The 17,459-nt window shown below is 39.2% G+C and overlaps 2 protein-coding genes and 1 long non-coding RNA gene across 11 annotated transcripts in view; 2 read left to right on the forward strand and 1 right to left on the reverse strand.

Annotated features, from left to right (window-relative positions):
- Positions 1-1,206: 1,206 nt before the first annotated feature.
- LOC122530449 (gastrula zinc finger protein XlCGF57.1-like) lies at positions 1,207-5,375 on the forward strand. 3 transcript variants are annotated; one of them, XM_043657408.1, is made up of 4 exons: positions 2,581-2,715; positions 2,828-3,794; positions 3,884-4,043; positions 4,101-5,375. In XM_043657408.1, the coding sequence occupies exons 2-4, from the start codon at positions 2,854-2,856 to the stop codon at positions 4,743-4,745; spliced, it is 1,746 nt and encodes a 581-aa protein (XP_043513343.1). In that variant the 5' UTR covers positions 2,581-2,715; positions 2,828-2,853; the 3' UTR covers positions 4,746-5,375. The 3 variants fall into 3 exon arrangements, with proteins under 3 accessions (XP_043513342.1, XP_043513343.1, XP_043513344.1); XM_043657409.1 differs by having other exon boundaries at positions 2,585-2,715; positions 2,840-3,794; XM_043657407.1 differs by having other exon boundaries at positions 1,207-3,794.
- Positions 5,376-6,369: 994 nt separating this feature from the next.
- LOC122530451 (protein yippee-like 1) overlaps positions 6,370-17,459 on the forward strand; it is a 22,602-nt gene continuing 11,512 nt past the window's right edge. Inside the window, exon 1 of one of the 3 annotated variants that reach the window (XR_006306992.1) lies at positions 6,370-6,626. The gene's annotated coding sequence lies outside the window, so the exon portion shown is untranslated. The remainder of the gene's footprint in view (positions 6,627-17,459) is intronic. The other 2 variants (XR_006306991.1, XR_006306993.1) reach the window with 2 other exon arrangements.
- Positions 10,262-12,684, reverse strand: LOC122530452. 5 transcript variants are annotated; one of them, XR_006306996.1, is made up of 4 exons: positions 12,080-12,684; positions 11,733-11,979; positions 11,278-11,549; positions 10,262-11,124 (listed from the first exon to the last, which is right to left on the reverse strand). It is a non-coding gene; the product is annotated as an uncharacterized LOC122530452 (long non-coding RNA). The 5 variants fall into 5 exon arrangements; XR_006306997.1 differs by having other exon boundaries at positions 11,733-12,022; XR_006306998.1 differs by lacking the exon at positions 12,080-12,684 and having other exon boundaries at positions 11,278-11,370; positions 11,428-11,549; positions 11,733-12,073.

Genomic DNA, 17,459 nt, shown 5'->3' on the forward strand with positions numbered 1-17,459 from the left:
TTGTCAGGCTGGTATAATCCGTGCAAATCGTCCAGAAAAATTCTCGCTACTTTCTGGTAGACAAAACTACTGCTGCTGCAACAGGCATAGCTTCTGAAACACGAAGATGAAACACTCGGGCTAACGGTGATTGTTTTATGAAACAGATAAGTATGTCGCAAAACTTTATTTTCCTTTTTCAGAAGGTATCAAACGCTCGTATTTATCATTTACATTTACTACAGAAATATATTTTCTTACTAAAAAAAAATGCACTATCTTATTTAGAAAATATTTTTGGAATAAAAGTGTGGTTATATTCTTCGAAAATATCCGTCACTCTAATTAATATTTCACATCGCGTCGATCAAATGAAATTGCTTGAATGAATTGCTCTGTGTAATGATACGCTAAAAGTATAATGTTTCAAAGAGAAATAAATCGATCGACGTTAATTAGAAATAAACGAGTATGAAAGCGAGTAAATGTGTCGTAAGGCTTGGCGCTGTGACTGTAAAGATGAGTAAAAGTTTGTAAAAGATAGCAATTCATCCGACGCAAAGAGAAAGTGATAGAAGAAGAAAATGAATGGACGTAACTGTAAGATTCTCATTCCACTGGCACGCGTTGGCTTTTTGCCAAGTCGTGAACGCGAGCCATTAACGTGCGGGATTGCTTATCAGTTGCTGAGTCCGCGTTATTGCGTCGACAGTGACCAACCGAGCGGCGGGCGACGCTGTTTCTGTCTCCATGCCACCTAGATGCCCCCACGTCTCATAACTCGCTGGCTATCAGCTGTAAATGACGAAAGTGATCGCGTCCACGAGAGTATACGTCTATGGTATTGGCCCCGTATATCGATTATAGAGCTATTTGCGTTGGATAGTGGAAACCGCGACTGAAAAAAAATCCTCCTTCCATTTGTTTACAGGCTGTTCGTTTAATAAATACTTCATACTTCAAACAAAGTGCTGAAACAAAACATTCAACATCACAGAAAACTATGAACGAAACATTATTATTGATGCAATCTACAATGATTTTTTATCCGAATAACTATTTTTAATTGCATGTACTTAACTCTGTATGAAATACGTGAAATTTGATATCTGATATTATTTGCTCAGCTATTGTTTGGAAAAAGAAATAAAAAGTAATAAATAATAATTTCATCTAACATAATGTACGATAAATATTGTTACAGGTGGAAAACATTTAGGTTAGGTGTAGTATTATTGACACTCGATACAGTCATCTCGCATTCCCTTTTATATCCTGAGCTAACTGATTACTGTAAAATCAACAATTACTGGTTTGCGCTGTGGTAAAATAGAATTTTCACATTTCACTTGTAATTATCACAGTCGTACGTAGGAACTTTATGATTAAACATTGTTATTTGACGTTCGAAAGTAATTCAAGTACATTTCTCTGTCGAAAAAGGAACGAATAATAAATAAAAATTTTTTTGAAAAGATTCGTAGTAATTTGTAACCTATGAACATTCAAATATGGTGGAAGAAACGCGTCGGCGGTGCAGTGTTGCCAGCACGGAAGTACTCGACGACGCTATTGCCAGTTTGCTCCCTCCAAAACCGCGCGTGCATTGGCAGCATTGTTTTTTGGTAGTTTACAAATAAAATGGCCGATATATGAGGCTATTTTGTATGGACAATAAAATATGCAATTCTGTAAAATTAATGACCATCGGCGGCTCGTGTATGTACATCAGAGTATAGGTTCAGTGCCGCGAAATACGAGAAAAGAAGGTGAAGTGTAAGTGAACGCGTGGGAGTGCGGTGAGAAGAAGGTGGAGGTTGTCTTTCAAGAACCGTAGACGCCGCGGGTCCGAACAGCAAAACGAAGAATAACTTATGAACTCAGATATATTGGAAAATCAACCGACCACTGTATTTTTTTCATTGGCGCGCGGCGGCGCGGTGATAACTATACGAGAACGGCTCTAGATTTACGGAACTTGGTTTACAGCGCACAGGCCCCCTCTGCCGCCTGCTCCAATTCTTCAAACACTCTCACCTCACCTAAACACTATGTGTTCCTAAGCCTGGCAAAACAATACTTGGGAACACTCCAAATATTCGTTGTACTTTATGTCACATATGTCAAATGCATCGTGTTGATCATCTTGTATTCTTTATTTTATGTATCCAGATTATTTACAGTTTTCCATTAATATCTAAGGGATCAAATATCATAGCAACTTAGAACTGCTTCAGGCAGATATGATTCCCAATTTTGAAAATCACAGCTGAGATACTGGAGTGTGACGGGTACGTTTATTTAGAACCTTTCAAAATATTTCCCGCCGATCAGTTTGTTGTAGTGGAAAGAAATGGTGCCGATAATACGTTGACAGAGACGGAGGGGCCTACAAGCAGTGCGTCCAGCCAGCCCACCCCCTCCGTTACTCCTCTGTCAAACATGTGCACCACGCCTGGCAACGTGGGCACAGGATTTGGGTATGCTTGGTCCTTTGGTGGACCTGGGGCAGAAACCCGAGAAAATGCACAGGGTGAACTTACCACAAACATTAGTTATGCTGTGAATAATAATCAGGACCAAGGATCCAGTCAGAAGATACAGGTTGACATTAAACCAACTAAAGTTGCCAATAGCACACATCGTCGGCCGATGTTCACTATGAATGAAACTTGTCAACAGACCCCAACAACTCATCATACAGCTGGAGCTCATAATCAAACGCATGGCACACATGTACGTACTAAGAAGCATCATGATGTATTTTCATTAACATGTGACAAGGGAGGTTGTAATTGTGATGCAGCACATGCAACACCGCCGCCATCTCTCTTTTCAAATACTTTAGTTTTTACTACAGCTGACAAACACGCCATGAGTAAGCATTTCATGACACCTATTGGACCACTACAACTTACGGCAGAAGAGTGCAATGAAATTTTAATGAAAAGAGCGGCAGCTGCTTCGAACCAAGCCAATGTAAACAATGTGGCAACAAGTCAGACAGATAGCACGGCTCATTTTGGACATGTTTTAACACATGTAAATACCACTCAAATTGAAACAAAGGTCAAGCAACAAGATATGGGAAGTCAAGTTAGAGTACCAAAAGAAAGACCATATTCTTGTTCGGAATGTGGAAAGTCATTCCTTTTGAAACATCACCTTACGACACATGCAAGAGTTCATACAGGAGAACGACCTCATGTATGCGTTCATTGCGGCAAAAGTTTTGCACACAAACATTGTCTTCATACTCACTTGCTACTTCATAGTGCCGATCGACCATACCAATGCAGAGAATGTAAAAAGTCTTTTACACTGAAACATCACCTTGTAACGCACACGCGAGTACATACGAGAGATCGACCATTTGTTTGTCAAGAGTGTGGAAGATCATTCCCATTGAAACGTCATTTAGTAACGCATAGTAAATTCCACTCAGGAGAGAGACCTTTCGTTTGCGAAGAATGTGGGGAATCATTTTCTCAAAAGGATCATTTGACAATGCATTCGCGCTTCCATGGCAGTTTACATCCATTTGTTTGTCACGATTGTGGAGCGACCTTCCAGAGAAAGTTTGAATTAGTGAATCATGGTCGTTTGCATGGCAGAGTTCCACATTCGTGTACTGTTTGTGGGAAAGAATTTCTTCAAAAGAGAACACTTCTAGCGCACATGCGTTTACATACAGGAGAAACTCCATTTGCCTGTACTGTTTGTGGAGAAGCATTTCCTCGGAAAACGGACCTGGTAACCCACTCAAAAATACATAACAATAATACGAATACAGATGAAAAATCCCTTATGTGCAGGTAAACAATAATTCCAATAGTTTAAACGCGCATTCCAACAGTTCCTACGTGTTAAAGTTATTTGCGTATTTTAAATTTTATTGTTCCAGGGAATGTGGATTGGACTTTCCAAATCGAGAAGCTCTTACTTTGCACTTAAGGTTACACTCTGGTGATCGTACTCTTGTTACGGATCTGTGTGGGTTAGCAGCTGCGTTCCAACAAACTCCTGGACATTTCTTAACACCCAACACTCCTGGAACTCATCAGGTATTATCAGTAGTAGTATAATATGCGAAACGCGTATTGCAATCAAAGGATTTACAGATGAATGGCCCCATCGGAAATCCCGGTGTCAGTCATATGCATGGTGCGACGCAAACATCACCACCTGTAGGAACAGGTCCGAAACCAAAACCACATGTTTGTCCCGATTGTGGTCGTGGTTTCGCGCAGAAGCATGGCTTATCTCAGCATCAAAGACGCCACACGGATGGTAGCTGCCACATAAGATCGCATGTGTGCGATAAATGTGGGAAAGCATTCTATCAGAAGAATCATTTGTTATTACATCAACGCCAGCACATGGATCCCCCTCCCAGTATACTTCGGCAACAACAGAGACAAGCTGCGCAAGCTGCTGCACAGCAAGCACAACAGCAGCAGCAGCAACAGCAACAGCAGCAGCAGCAAGCCCAGCAACAACAGGTACAACAACAACAAGTGCAGCAGCAGCAGCAGCAAGTGCAACAACAAGTGCAGCAGCAGCAGCAACAACCTCAACAGCAACAAACAACATGCACTGTAGATACAAAAACAATACAACTTCAAGCGATACAAGTGCAACAACAAGTTCAACAGCAGGTACAACAGGTACAGCAACAGCAGCAGCAGCAACAACAGCAACAACAACAACAACAACAAGCGTGCTCTGTGGACACTAAAGCAATACAATTAAATGTCACTATGTGAGACGATACAGAAAGTGGGGATTGGTCGATCCCTGGAACAATAGCACTCTCAAATGCGCACCCTGCTGCCACCCTCTGCACGCACTTCTCTTGTACTAACATTACACGTTAGATATATTTATTATCTCTAGAATCGAATACGAAGTAATCAATTTTATTACAAGAGTATATATACAAAGTATACATATTATATTCTAAAGATGTAAGGCTTGTAACAAGAAAATAAAAGTAACCATATATTAGTGTTTTACATATACTTTATATATAATTTACTCTAGATATGTAAAATGAAACTAAACAAATTAGTTGCCTTAATGAAATGAAGAATTTTAATGAATATATTAACTATTGTTTGGTGAACTTTTTTCATTTACTTTTAATTAGTAGGACATCACTTTATAAGAAAATACATATTGAATAAACAAACGTAAAAAAATAAGTTTTTTATGTACTACTGCTTTGTTGTTATCCTTCATGCTGCGCTTGTATGGTGGAAGTCGAGAGAAATGTTGGTCGTGTGAATGATCGATAAAAAAAAAATAAATATGTAGAATGTATCAAGAAAGAGGAAGAGGGTGGCAGACATAGCGCATTTACGGAGCATTTAAAATTGTAGGTCTGCCCAAGGAAAGATGAATGGTGTCTTTAAATGTATTTTTTACGTTATAGCAATTCGCGAAATTTGTTTAACAAATTCTAGAGAATTAAGAGTATAAGACGAAAATTTATATTCCATTAAATGGATAGTTATTAATTTTATTGATTTAAATGATTCGAACGAAGTTCGAGTCGTTAAAATTTGTTTTTTTTCTGTTATGATTAGTATACGTTTTGATTTCTTGAACTTCCGTACTTTCTTATGTTCTCGACTTCGACTTTTTTTTTACTTTATAATACCAAGATGCGTGTAAAAGCCATTCACATGTTCTTACAAAAATCATCCAGCATAGTAAACTTTTGTAATAGTTTTGTCAGAGATATGTAATAGCTAATAGAATTGCGCAAAGAAATGAAAGAAGTAATAAAGGTAGCTTTCCTACATAGTTTTAACATACATATATATTTTTTCCAGACAAATAACAATGCGTTTCTTCGTGCTCATTCACGAAACTGGACCTAAATGAAAATCAGCATTTAGATGGAGGGAAAGATTGTTAAACGATGAAATATTGTAAAAATGAGCTTCAATGTGCCTTTTTTTAGTAATCGCGACTAAAATACCTTTTCTTCTTCTGTATTCCTGTTTCTATTCGCGCGCAACGCGGATTATCTTGTCAAAGTGAACATCTTGCCCACACACGCATTAAAATACATATATATAGACTACTCGAAACAATCAGTATTCGTATTTTCTCGATACGAGGCATGTTGTACATGTGTGTGCGTGTAAGATTAAAATTTTTATTCATTTCATTTGTGCAATACAACAAGTTTATTCAAATTACATGTACGAGTCTAAAAAGTTTCACTTGTTCGTACGTTTACACGTCGCTAAAGTCTCTCGCGTTTCGCATTAATAACATGATCGAGAGAAAAGAAAGGGGGGGAAAAATGGGTAACGCGCGCTTGTTCGTAAGCGGTCTCTGACGGTGATGTCCGGAAACAGGTAGATGCAAATGGCGCATGCGCACAGGTCATCGTATATCGTCCCGCCTGCGGACGAACCGAAATAAATCGAACGACGCTGAGCCGATCAGCAGTACGGTGCTCGCTGGATGCGACTGTTTCGCGTTAGTGATGATCAAAACGAGTTGTCGTCGTCGTTATTTGTGGCATTTCGCGAAGACGAAGAAGCCGTGATCGGTGATCAAAAGTTCGAGACGGAGAAGAGACCGAGGACACACATCGTCGCTCGTTGCCGCGGCCACGGATGCATATGGAGGTGCGTAAACCCTTGTTTCGATGCACCCTCTTTCTCTGTGCACGCGTTTTTCCTTTGCCTCGACAACATTGCCTGTATCCCCCTCAGAGTCACTGCCATTTTCCTGCGACTCGTTGTGTTTCGCAAACGATTTTTCGTACACGGACGAACGTATTCCTGGACAATTGAAAGTGCGATAGTCGCATTTGTTCGTATCGCTGAAATTGTTATTCGACGATATTTGCATCAAATGCGGGGGATGATTGTTCGCGGGAACGTTTCAGTCTCTCGTGTTGCCCCGAATTTCCACGATTAATCGTACGTTTTGTTTCACGATTCGAGGGAACGTCCATGCTGTTTTCATTCGGTCGGTCTGCATCTGAAACGACGCAATACTATCCTCTCTTCTTTAACCGTGTTTGTTTAGCGTACGATCGTTCGTGTAATTGGAAGAGCGTCGTCTTGAATCGTGCGGACGACGTTTACGAATTTTTCACGACAATGAACTCTCCCTTAGAAACAGGCCGACGTTGAAAAGTACGTGCGCATACGGCATTGGACTTTGTGTACGCTCTCAGCTGACGGGGGCCTGTCAGCTGCCTTCCACGAGAAGATCAGGGCCGTCGCTTTGCGTGGCGGTGGCGTGTTCTGTACAATTTTTCCCGTTAGCTCGTTTCCGTGAAATTCACGATTCTCGCTCGTCCCATTTTCTTACCCTTGCCCAGGGGCAACAGCACACTCCGGTTAGGATTTTTTTTCGCTTGGTAACAGTGCATATAATCTGCCATATCGAGTAGCTCTGTCGTCACGTCCGCACGTGCAGGTAGAGTAAGAATCTATTCCATTGTTTGATTGATCGTCTTACATGCACTAATCCTAACCTTCTCGAACATACCGTTGCATTTCCCCCAGTATTTCGTATACCTGCGTTCACTTTGGTCTCTTTCACGAGTATATTTCCTTTGTACCTTTTTTTTTATATCTCTTTTCTCCTAAATTTTTTTGAATTTGTTTTCAACTTACTGAAACGTCAACGGCATCATAATAGTCCGCGTCTGTCGTGATAATTTTACTGATACCTACGCCGGCAATGTCACCAAGATAATACGCACTGTCTTGTTTTGTACACATTCACAGCTGATTCACCCGCGCCGCGTCGTTAAAACGTTCGTTCGGGTTATTATCTTTCGATACAATCTGACGGCGTATCTTCTGATGACGTTTCTTCCCTTCTCGCTGTCGGTGTACGTGTACAGAATGGCTTCGATCGCTCTGAAAAAAGCCTACATAATATCCAGCATAGAACCGATGGTAAAGGCTAAGTTGATGTAGAGGGAATTGACGTAACACGTTTACTTCTTGCTTCTGTTTCCACACCCGAGACCACCAAACTTCTATCGATTTTCTTTCTTTTTTTTTTATTGCAAATATTTCACCAAGTCGTCACATCAACACGTACACATCGTTGCGAGGAGATTAAAAAACATTGTTTGAAATATTTTCAAAAATTAACCCCTAAAAGCTGTACTATTTCGTACGATCGAAATCACGTTATTTTATTTTTCACTAACTAACGAAAAGAGCGTCGTAAAGTAAAAGTTTCAATTCCTCTTTCAATGATATTTTGCCAAACATCTTCAAAATTCAAACAAACTTTTTTTTTTTATCACTTCTACTCTAAAAACGTTTTCTTGGAAAATCGGAATTTCCCAGCCGTGTGGGACTTCGTAGAATCGAACGACACAAAGGAAATTGATTCTTGCTATGTCTGTCAACAAAATATCTCCGAAAAAGGAGTGGTGTGTACATGCCACTGTTTTCCTCGTACTCACATCGACCGTAATTTGACTACATGTTTCTCGAGTCGATCGAGCGCCTTTCGAATTTAATAGACCGAGAACCATTTGGTGTGTGCACGTCTGCACACAAAGTGCATATTAAGGTGCACAATTCGCTTTGAAAGCGACATCCGTGTGATGCGTTCGTCCACAGGACGCTTTACGTGGAAAATTAAATATGCGCGACGAGTTACGAAGGACGATGACCCGAATTAACTAAACTCGAAGCTGCTGCTGCTGTGTGTGCCGCGCTTGTTCCTCTCCCAGTGTTTATTTAAGTTGCAGTGGTGTAGCCTCTCTTGATTCCTATCTAGCCAGGCAACAGCGACCGAACTGAGTCTCTGCTATATGCACGTAGTCACTTGGTTCGTGCAACGAAAGTTCTTCGCTTGTTCCTTCGTAACCATGCTGTTACTCACATCAGTACACGTACTTACGTATGTTTACTTGTCGCGTATAATAGTGCTCTACAAAACCCTTCGATCACTTAGACAATACATATTTTATTTCTTTAAAAAATACTTGTACTTTAATCTTCTTCTCTCTTCAAAAATTTTCCAGAGAACGTACATCAATTTTAATAGTCAATTGTAGTGAATTTTACTTTTTGTACGAAGAAATTCTTTCTTGTGGCATTAACATTCGAACTGTTCGAATGTTCAAGATTCGTAAATTCGTAAACTAGAATATATATATATATAAACTTTCGAATAAAAATGCTACCTATAATCTTTGACGGTCTTAAATTTTCTAGAAAGAGAAATTCCAGCAATAATTGTGACTGTAATCAATTTATAGAGTTTTTGTTTAACCTTGTTGTAGCCTCAGGTATTTTGCGAAAAAGTGCATAGGATTTTCTATTTTTATGAACGCATCCGCCGTGGACCTGTTGGACGACGCTTTTGTGTACGTTTACAGCTGATTGGGTTGTCAGCTGTGCTGCGCGCGATAGAACCATCTAGCAGGCTGGCCAACGCATGTTCCAGAACGCTCCGAGGGGGTCGTGTTTTTCTGTTGTTTTTTTTCTTTCCTCTGTCACTTTCCAGCAGAGGCTTTGCTCGCTGGTGACTATGCCAGACAGGGCAATGCCTCGTGTACAATCTTTAAACATATTCCTACTTAGTTTGCCTAAGGTTACGATAAGGGAAAAGGTTATATTCCACGGGTTTGCGTTATACGTGCACGCAAGTGTAAGCTCTTACGCATGCTAGGTGTTTCATCTTTTTTCTTTCTTCTTTTTTATCAAACTTTTTCAATACCTTTTTTGAGAATATAAAAAAAAGAAAGTAAAATGTTGTGAAAACATAATTTGTAGCTGTATTGAAGATAGAAAGCACCGAGGGAATAATATTTTAGTCTGCAGAGTTGCAGTCAATTGCAAAAGCTAAATAAAAGTTTATACATGCAATTAATAATTATTTAATAAAATGAAATACGGTTATAGTTTCAAAAGGCCGATGGCGGTTTCGATAGCAACGATTCATACTTGTATACGGTGGACCAAAAATCATTTCCTACTAAAATAAATCCGTACTGAATAATTTTATTAGAAAATAAATAACTTTTGAAAACATAGTGGAAAAATTATATTTGGACTTAAATTTAATTTAAAATTAGTTTTTTTATTATATTTTGATGTTTTACTTTAAAAAAAAAAAAAATGGATGGGAAGAAACTTTTGGCCCACCCTATGTAACACCTTTTTCTTATTTATATCCATCCAATAAAAGTTTAACTAAAAATAATTGTGGCATATAGAGATTTATAAATAATCTTGATGGAGATTTATAAATAACTTTTCAATTCTGTTTTTCCTTTTGTTTATGTATGTACAATATACCAGATGTATTTGTGCGATGATTATTTATCAATGATTTTTTTTTTTTTTTTTTTTTTTGACAAATATGTATGTCAAAATTATTATATTTCTATAAAACGTGCTTAGCACAATAATCACAGTTAATTGTAATGGTTCTCAGAAGTGTTGCAATATCGTACGACCTTTTAATTCTGCAAACGTATATTTCTAGTTAGTCATAATAGCTGGTGAAACGTGACAAACTACTAAGGTTCCCATTCATGATTCGTATACATATATAGTTGCGCGACGTAAGTAAACTTCCGTTAGAAATATGTTTTATTACCGAGCCATAAAACTAACGCTATTGCGTTATTTTCTTCGCGCACACTTGATTAAACTCGGCTTACACGGTGGTGGGGCTCGCGATCAAAAACCTCGCTATCGTTTATCACTTTCTGCTGCTTGTTCGTAGTACGTGCGTGACCTACGCAACACGACTTTGTTCTTTCTCATTTTTTTTTCCTTTTTTTCTTTTTTCTTTTTTTTGCTGTAACAGTTACATAACAAACGTTTGCGAGATTACGCAATCGGGAAAAAGTTTGTAATTACAAATCGAAGGTTCAAAGTGCAACGATTGTAATCTGTACGTTTGAAAAAAGAAAAAGTATTTTTTCTTCTTCTCAAATCGGTCAAACGAACGGATTAGGTCACATCACCGACGTTTTTTTTTTTTTCTGCTGATTCCACGCAACAACCATCCTATGCGATGCTTCGCTATAGATTGGATTATATTCTTTATCTGGAACATATGTACGTATATCTCGTCGGACTATATTCGAAGTCTTCGGCATGCGCCATTGATTTGTTTACCCGATGTTCACTGTTTAGAATAATTGGGACACGGATAAATATGAAATCCATTCCGTTGTTCCACGCGTTAATTGAAACATTTCGTGTCGAGCATCCGTTATGAGTTCCGCCTATAGTTTCTGATATTGAAAACAATGGGTTACGCTTGATTATGGGTACGTACCTGGAAGTCTGGAAGGTACTATCTCTGCGCTAATTGCACGGAATTTCGATAAAAAGATACACGTTCTTTTCCGCTTGTTTTCTCACCTTTTGCCTGATGAGATGTGTCTGATGTATTCGAAGTAAGAATAAGAATAAGGAAGATACATACAGTGTGTGCATTGCGATCGTGCGAATGTTTTTGATTTCTCTCGCAGTTGACGAACCAATAATCGAAGCCGTACATACCATGTGTAAATATATGCATATACGCCCTTATGCGCTCGCTCGAATCTGAAATATACTATACACGTGTATAAACGCACGAAAGAAAGAAAAAGAAATGCTATACCTAGAATATATTCACGCATCTGTAAACAAACAAAGAAAGAAAGAAAAGGAAATACTGTAGACAAAACAAAGATGAAAAGAAGCACTGACCAACGACGAGCTGCTCATCGATTCGATAATACGTACCTTTTCTTTCATAATCTAATGTAAGTGCTGAAACTTAAGACTGAGATTTCCTGTTATCACAGTTATTTCAGTTCGTCGGATGTCGTCGGTGCGAGCAGGTCGCTAATTACGCGGTATAATGTAAATCTATACGGCGAAAACGCGCCAGCTGAGTTATTGTATCGTCGTTCAGCGATTTGCTCGGAAGTGTGAATCATTCGTTCTCGTGCAACGCCGCCTGTACGCTACGCAATTCCCGTGCGTTTTCCTTTTGTATTATTTACGGTGAATCAGTGGCTGAACTTAGTTAACTTTAAATATTCACGTTTAGGTTAGGTTAGGTTTAGATAAACGCCTTGCTAACTGACCTGCCATTTGCTGTCTTGCACGCTCGTTGCACATTAACTGGCCACGTGATTTGATCCCAATTCGACAGTCAATTGAATTTTCGTAGACTTCAACGTAGCAATATCAAACGCCGAAAATTGCCTTTCTAGTTTTCTAGATTCTTTCTTCACGTAGTTGTGCACCGGACCGTTATAATAATCCTCATTTAAGCGTCCACAGTCGGGACCGAGAGTGGACGCTTAAGTGGAGATGTGTTTTCTACGAATTAGCACCGAAATATTAGTATCGAGTATCACTCGCTTTGTGTCGTGCAAGTGTCTTGTTTCGCACGGCCTTCGACAGGTCGGTAAGGTAGTGCAGATAGTCCCAATTTCAAGGAATGGTGGGGATTACTGTATCGACGGACGTTTAAATCGGTGAAAGTGCGAACGTTTAAATAAGGATTACTGTATTATACGTAATTACTCGTAGCTCGTGCAAATCTCATAGTTCGCCACTGTTTGGCGCTTTTCGAATTATTTACGAAACAACCGTGCACCTTGCTCTAAGAAAGTATTCTTATCTGCGTGCTAAGCGAGAATGCGCCGTTGCTCGTTGTTCGTCGCCCAGTCCCGCCGCTACGTCGTGTAATGTAAAACTTGTTGCGAAGAAAACGCGCGCGATGTCTTTGAAGTCATTGTTCTCTTTCTCCTTCTTACTCGCGGAAGGAATATGCAACGTACGTGCATACGTATGTACCAGTCACTGCGCGTATGTGTGTGCCCGCTTCTTCACTTCTCCCACTGCTTGAAATTTCTTGGTTGTTGCGTGCACCATCTTCAAATATATATGTATTATTTTGGTTTCTAGTTCCGAATTTACGTGTATCGTAACATGCTAGTGATTTCTCGAACGAAAAATCGCTTTTCGTAGAAATAACTAATTGAATGATACTTGGATCGCATTGCCTTTTCTACCTTTCTGCTGTGTTGATTATTTTCATCGAAACAGAATGTGCATAAATACGCAATATTTATTTTATGCGTTGCTCGATATTTTTCGCAGTTTTTTAAATAGCCGTAAAACGTGTTGTCAAGCTCGCGAAAATACAATAAAAGTCGTTTAGAAAGAGATTTATTAAGAAATCCATAGAAAAATTTTCTTTCTTATGGACATGTTTGTTGCTCGCGATTCGCGATCCACTGTCGGATCCTTATCCGTCGAGCAGTCTGCGTGACTTATTGAAGCCATATCTCCTCGTGCATTCAATGGAAGACCAGGCAGAAAAAAATATCGACTGAAGGGGGAACGTAAGTCGACGATATTTTTTTTTTTTTTTTTTTTACGAACCACATACGTGTATGTGTATATATATATATATTTATATAATCGCGTCCGAATAAAATTGAAAAGTATTAATAAAACTTTATTCTTCCTACTTTATATTTACATACATTCGTAAGTAGTTTCTTGATAATTTGTGTCAGAAATTCTCTCGGGCCTCATTGTTTACATCGCATTATCGCCAGAAGAGATACACATACGCGTTTCGATTGTCGCGTAAAACGTGTTTACGAGATAAAAGAAGAAACGACGCAATGCCGTTCGTTTCTTTATCGCTAATATGTTTGTGTTTATCGATGTTTGATATTCCAAGTGTGTACATTTGTTATTTATGCTTGGCGGGAGATCAACATCTTCCCTAACCTATGGACCCCGCAAACATGGTTTTTTTTTGTTTTTTTTTTTTTTGTGGAAAAAATGTATACAAACGTCTCGCTCCTTTGTTCACTTTGTTTTATTTCAATCTTTATTTTTTTGATATCCATTGCTGTACGATTGTACGATATACGTGTGTATTGTTATTGAAGCTATTCTGTTTATTATTATACGAACGTTGATCTTTCCTTCTGTATTCACAGAACGTAATGTCCATCTTCAATTTTTATAGAGAAGCACAAACTGTGAAATACAAATGCAGTGAGGATGTACATGCATACTTGCATATGTGCATACATAATACGCATAATGAATCGACTTGGGATGTAAATATTCGGTATTTTTCTTATGCTTCTTTTTTCTTTTTTTTTTTTTTTTTTTTCTTTTTTTTTTCTTTTTTTTTTTTCTTTTTTTTCGTTTTGCGAGTCTTTATTCCGCTCGATGCTTATTCGTCGACAAATCTTCCGACAAATCTGTCAACAAATACGATACAAACGTTTACACACGATTTTTCCAAAGTCGCTTGAAAACCTTTCCAAAGTTATCACAACACGAACGTTCGCGTAATTTTTTTTCTTTTCGTACGACTAGTAAATTCGTCGATATTGGCTGACTTTTCTTCAACGCAAACACGCCGCGGTGTCTATGGCATCTGTTTTCGTCGTTTGCTGGAAAAACTTTACACTCATCGGGAGTGAGAGAGAGAGAGAGAGAGAGAGAGAGAGAGAGAGAGAGAGAGATTGGTTTACAAAGGTCGCAAGATATCACCACGCTCTATGTTTTAATGTAAACACACTGTGCAAAAACATAAACATCATCGTACGTGTGCAAAGCTGCTTGGCAAACCGTCGCGATCCTCCGCTGTCTGTTCAGCCTTTTATGTATGTATTTCTTCCCTCCCCCCTGCGGATCTATTCGTCCCCGTCGTCGTAGTGGAAGACGTCGGTCTACGTCCCTGTGTGGTATGCAACGCAAGTTAAGGCCGTATCACCGTGTACCGCCTTGCATGTGAATATACAATAGAAAACATTTTGTCAATACACGCGATGACGCGCGGCGGAGTGTCGTGACTGTATTGCATGACCTGTGCCCGATGCGTGTTCTGTCGATCGTGGGTCAAACACGTGATTGCTTCCTCGCGAGCGCTGCTCTTAAACTATCACGTATGTTCAACCCTTTTTCCCTTCCGTAAGGCTGGCTCGTTGAAAAGAGTTATCGCCGATTGCCGCACGTGCCATATCGAACTCGAACGCGTTCGGCGCGCTTCCCTCCGGTCTTTTTGCATCATCGTGATCAACAATGTGTCGCTGATCGCTATCCTATTCCCAGTTTCATGTGTACGTACGTACGTACGTACTGTGTTACACGTCAATAAAGCTGTACACGCGGAATCGGATCGTTATTGCCAATGAAGAGACAAAATGGAGTTATTAAATCGTACGTACAACACACGACTGCTCATGGTACATAATTGACTGCTATAACACCGACGGTCATCACGTTGAGCGTGGAAACTTAAGCGGCCGGTAGTTATTCTGAACGTAGAAAGTATAAAAATAATACGTACATACGCGCGTGTATGTATATGTGTATATATATATATATAGGAATCCCGGCTTGAGACCCCAATTTGTAGGAATTTTGGTAAAAGATGATTATTTATTTAAAGTAAAATAAAGAAAATTCGTTTAATAATGATCGTGAATTGACGTTTTACTTACTTTGTCTTCTCGCTTTCACCGCTCGTTACTCATTACCTTTTCCTCATCTGCACAAAAATTCGTCATTCATACACACATACACACAAACGCATCCATACCCTTAATCCTCCCATGACGAGTCGTACTGGCCGGTGGCCGGGTCTCGCGAGACCCAAGCTAGTGGAACGATGAACGCCTATATATGTAGTCGTTAGTAGCTGGTTCAATTTGATTTCTTTTTTGTATTTTTATTATGATTGTTGTAACAATAAGACAGTAGGAAATAGAAACACCTTTTGCTACTTTTATTATCTATAAATAATATTATTTATTCTCGTTGTATCTAATACGTTAGATTGCATTTATGTTTGCTACAAACAAAATTGTGACAATTGCTACGTTTAGCGCTATATTTGTTGTCGATTGCCTATACAAATAAAACATCTCGATCGTGTGTTTGAGTTTGGAAGTTTTAAGTTTTAAAAAAATGGAAAACGCTGAAAGACTAAGAAGCACAAAAAAATGAAAAATACTAGAAAAACTAAAGAATACAAAAAATGAAAAATATTAGAAAAACTACTAAAGAATACTACTAATAAAAAATACTGAAAACAATGCATTGAAATACACTGCCGACCATTCGCTACGACTGCTTCCTCAGAACTGACTCGTACATGCGTTCGTCGCCGATTTGACTTCTTACTGGAAACGTAATATGATCCCATTTTTTTATCGCCAAATTGTAGCCGTGCAGGCTAACTTTGTATGACTCACACACAAAGTAGGACTTCAAGCGGGTCACCGCAGACTCAGCCACCGTTATGCGAGGTTTAATATCTTGAATGCTAGACCATAAACATTCCCAAGTCCCAGGTCTAACTTTCTCTACAGTTTATGGTACACCACTTGGGACATCTGCAATTGTTGGGCACTGGAGAAAGTTCTGGGCCCTTTCCCAGAATTTGCCCATTACACACACACACACACATATATATATGTTCGTTCATAAAACAGAGCTTTCTTTCGCACGTGAATTGTCGGTCGCGTGTAGATCTTCGATTATGTCATGGAAATGCTTTGTCAATAGCACGGCGGTGGCCTTTGTCGAGAAAAACGTTCGTGTTTTTCGTGGTTGCACACGTCAAATCTTAACGTAAGATCTGCACAATTAAAAGTTTACTTCGCCGTGACACGTATATGTATGCATAACGTGGTGTGTTGTACTTGCATAGTTGAAGAGATCGATACGGAAAGCAGCACTGTTGTGTTTCAAGTTAATCAGCCGGGCTCGGACAACAATAACAAAATGAGAAATTGCATTCAATTGGTACGAGACTCTACGTACGTTCGACCTCTGGCGGAAATTAGAGCGTATTTAGCAACACTTTAAGCTGCTTATATCAACTTTATTATACTAACCTTACCTGTTATATCGAGTTAGCGAAAGGTTAAGGGGAAGCCTATTATGTTAACTCTTTATTTTATGGTGCACAGGCTGCTGAAAGTGGCATCGAAATTTCCAAATAAATAAGACACTGTAACATTGTAAGTATTTGGTTGAACGAAGAATTTAGCGGGGACGGCTAGAACGAAGATTGGATTAAGATTGATTTCTGGTTAGACGGCCACCGCACGTACACAAACACCGCAACTGTTTGCCGCAGTTCCTTGAAACAGGTGCTTACGCGAACTTGCACAGCTTGAATTCTCTGCTCGATGGTGATTTCGCTATATACAGGGTGTTTCGTAACTTCGGGAGCTGGTTGCACGCCTAAAAATAATGAAAAAAAGTCATATAAATGTATGTCCTATCTGTCTTCGTTTATGAGATGTAATGAATTTTCTGTTTTAATTACTTTTACAAAAGATGCCCGAAATGACCACGTTGCATTTGAAGACAAGCCTGCACGCGTCTTGTCATTCATCTGGTTACTCTCTCTATCGTTCCTGGTGTTTCTCGAATTTGTCGGAAGCCTTGCTCTATTCTATTTCGTAGTATTTC

This window comes from Frieseomelitta varia, unplaced genomic scaffold (assembly GCF_011392965.1).
Source record: "Frieseomelitta varia isolate USP_RPSP 00005682 unplaced genomic scaffold, Fvar_1.2 scaffold_342, whole genome shotgun sequence".
Lineage (NCBI taxonomy): Eukaryota > Metazoa > Arthropoda > Insecta > Hymenoptera > Apidae > Frieseomelitta > Frieseomelitta varia.

Bases quoted from the DNA above. Each gene is read 5' to 3' on its own strand.
- LOC122530449 (XM_043657407.1), top strand. From the start codon at position 2,422: ATGTGCACCACGCCTGGCAACGTGGGCACAGGATTTGGGTATGCTTGG. The intron at 3,795-3,883 runs GTAAACAATAAT...TTATTGTTCCAG, and splicing joins GAAAAATCCCTTATGTGCAG to GGAATGTGGATTGGACTTTC. The intron at 4,044-4,100 runs GTATTATCAGTA...AAGGATTTACAG, and splicing joins ACACTCCTGGAACTCATCAG to ATGAATGGCCCCATCGGAAA.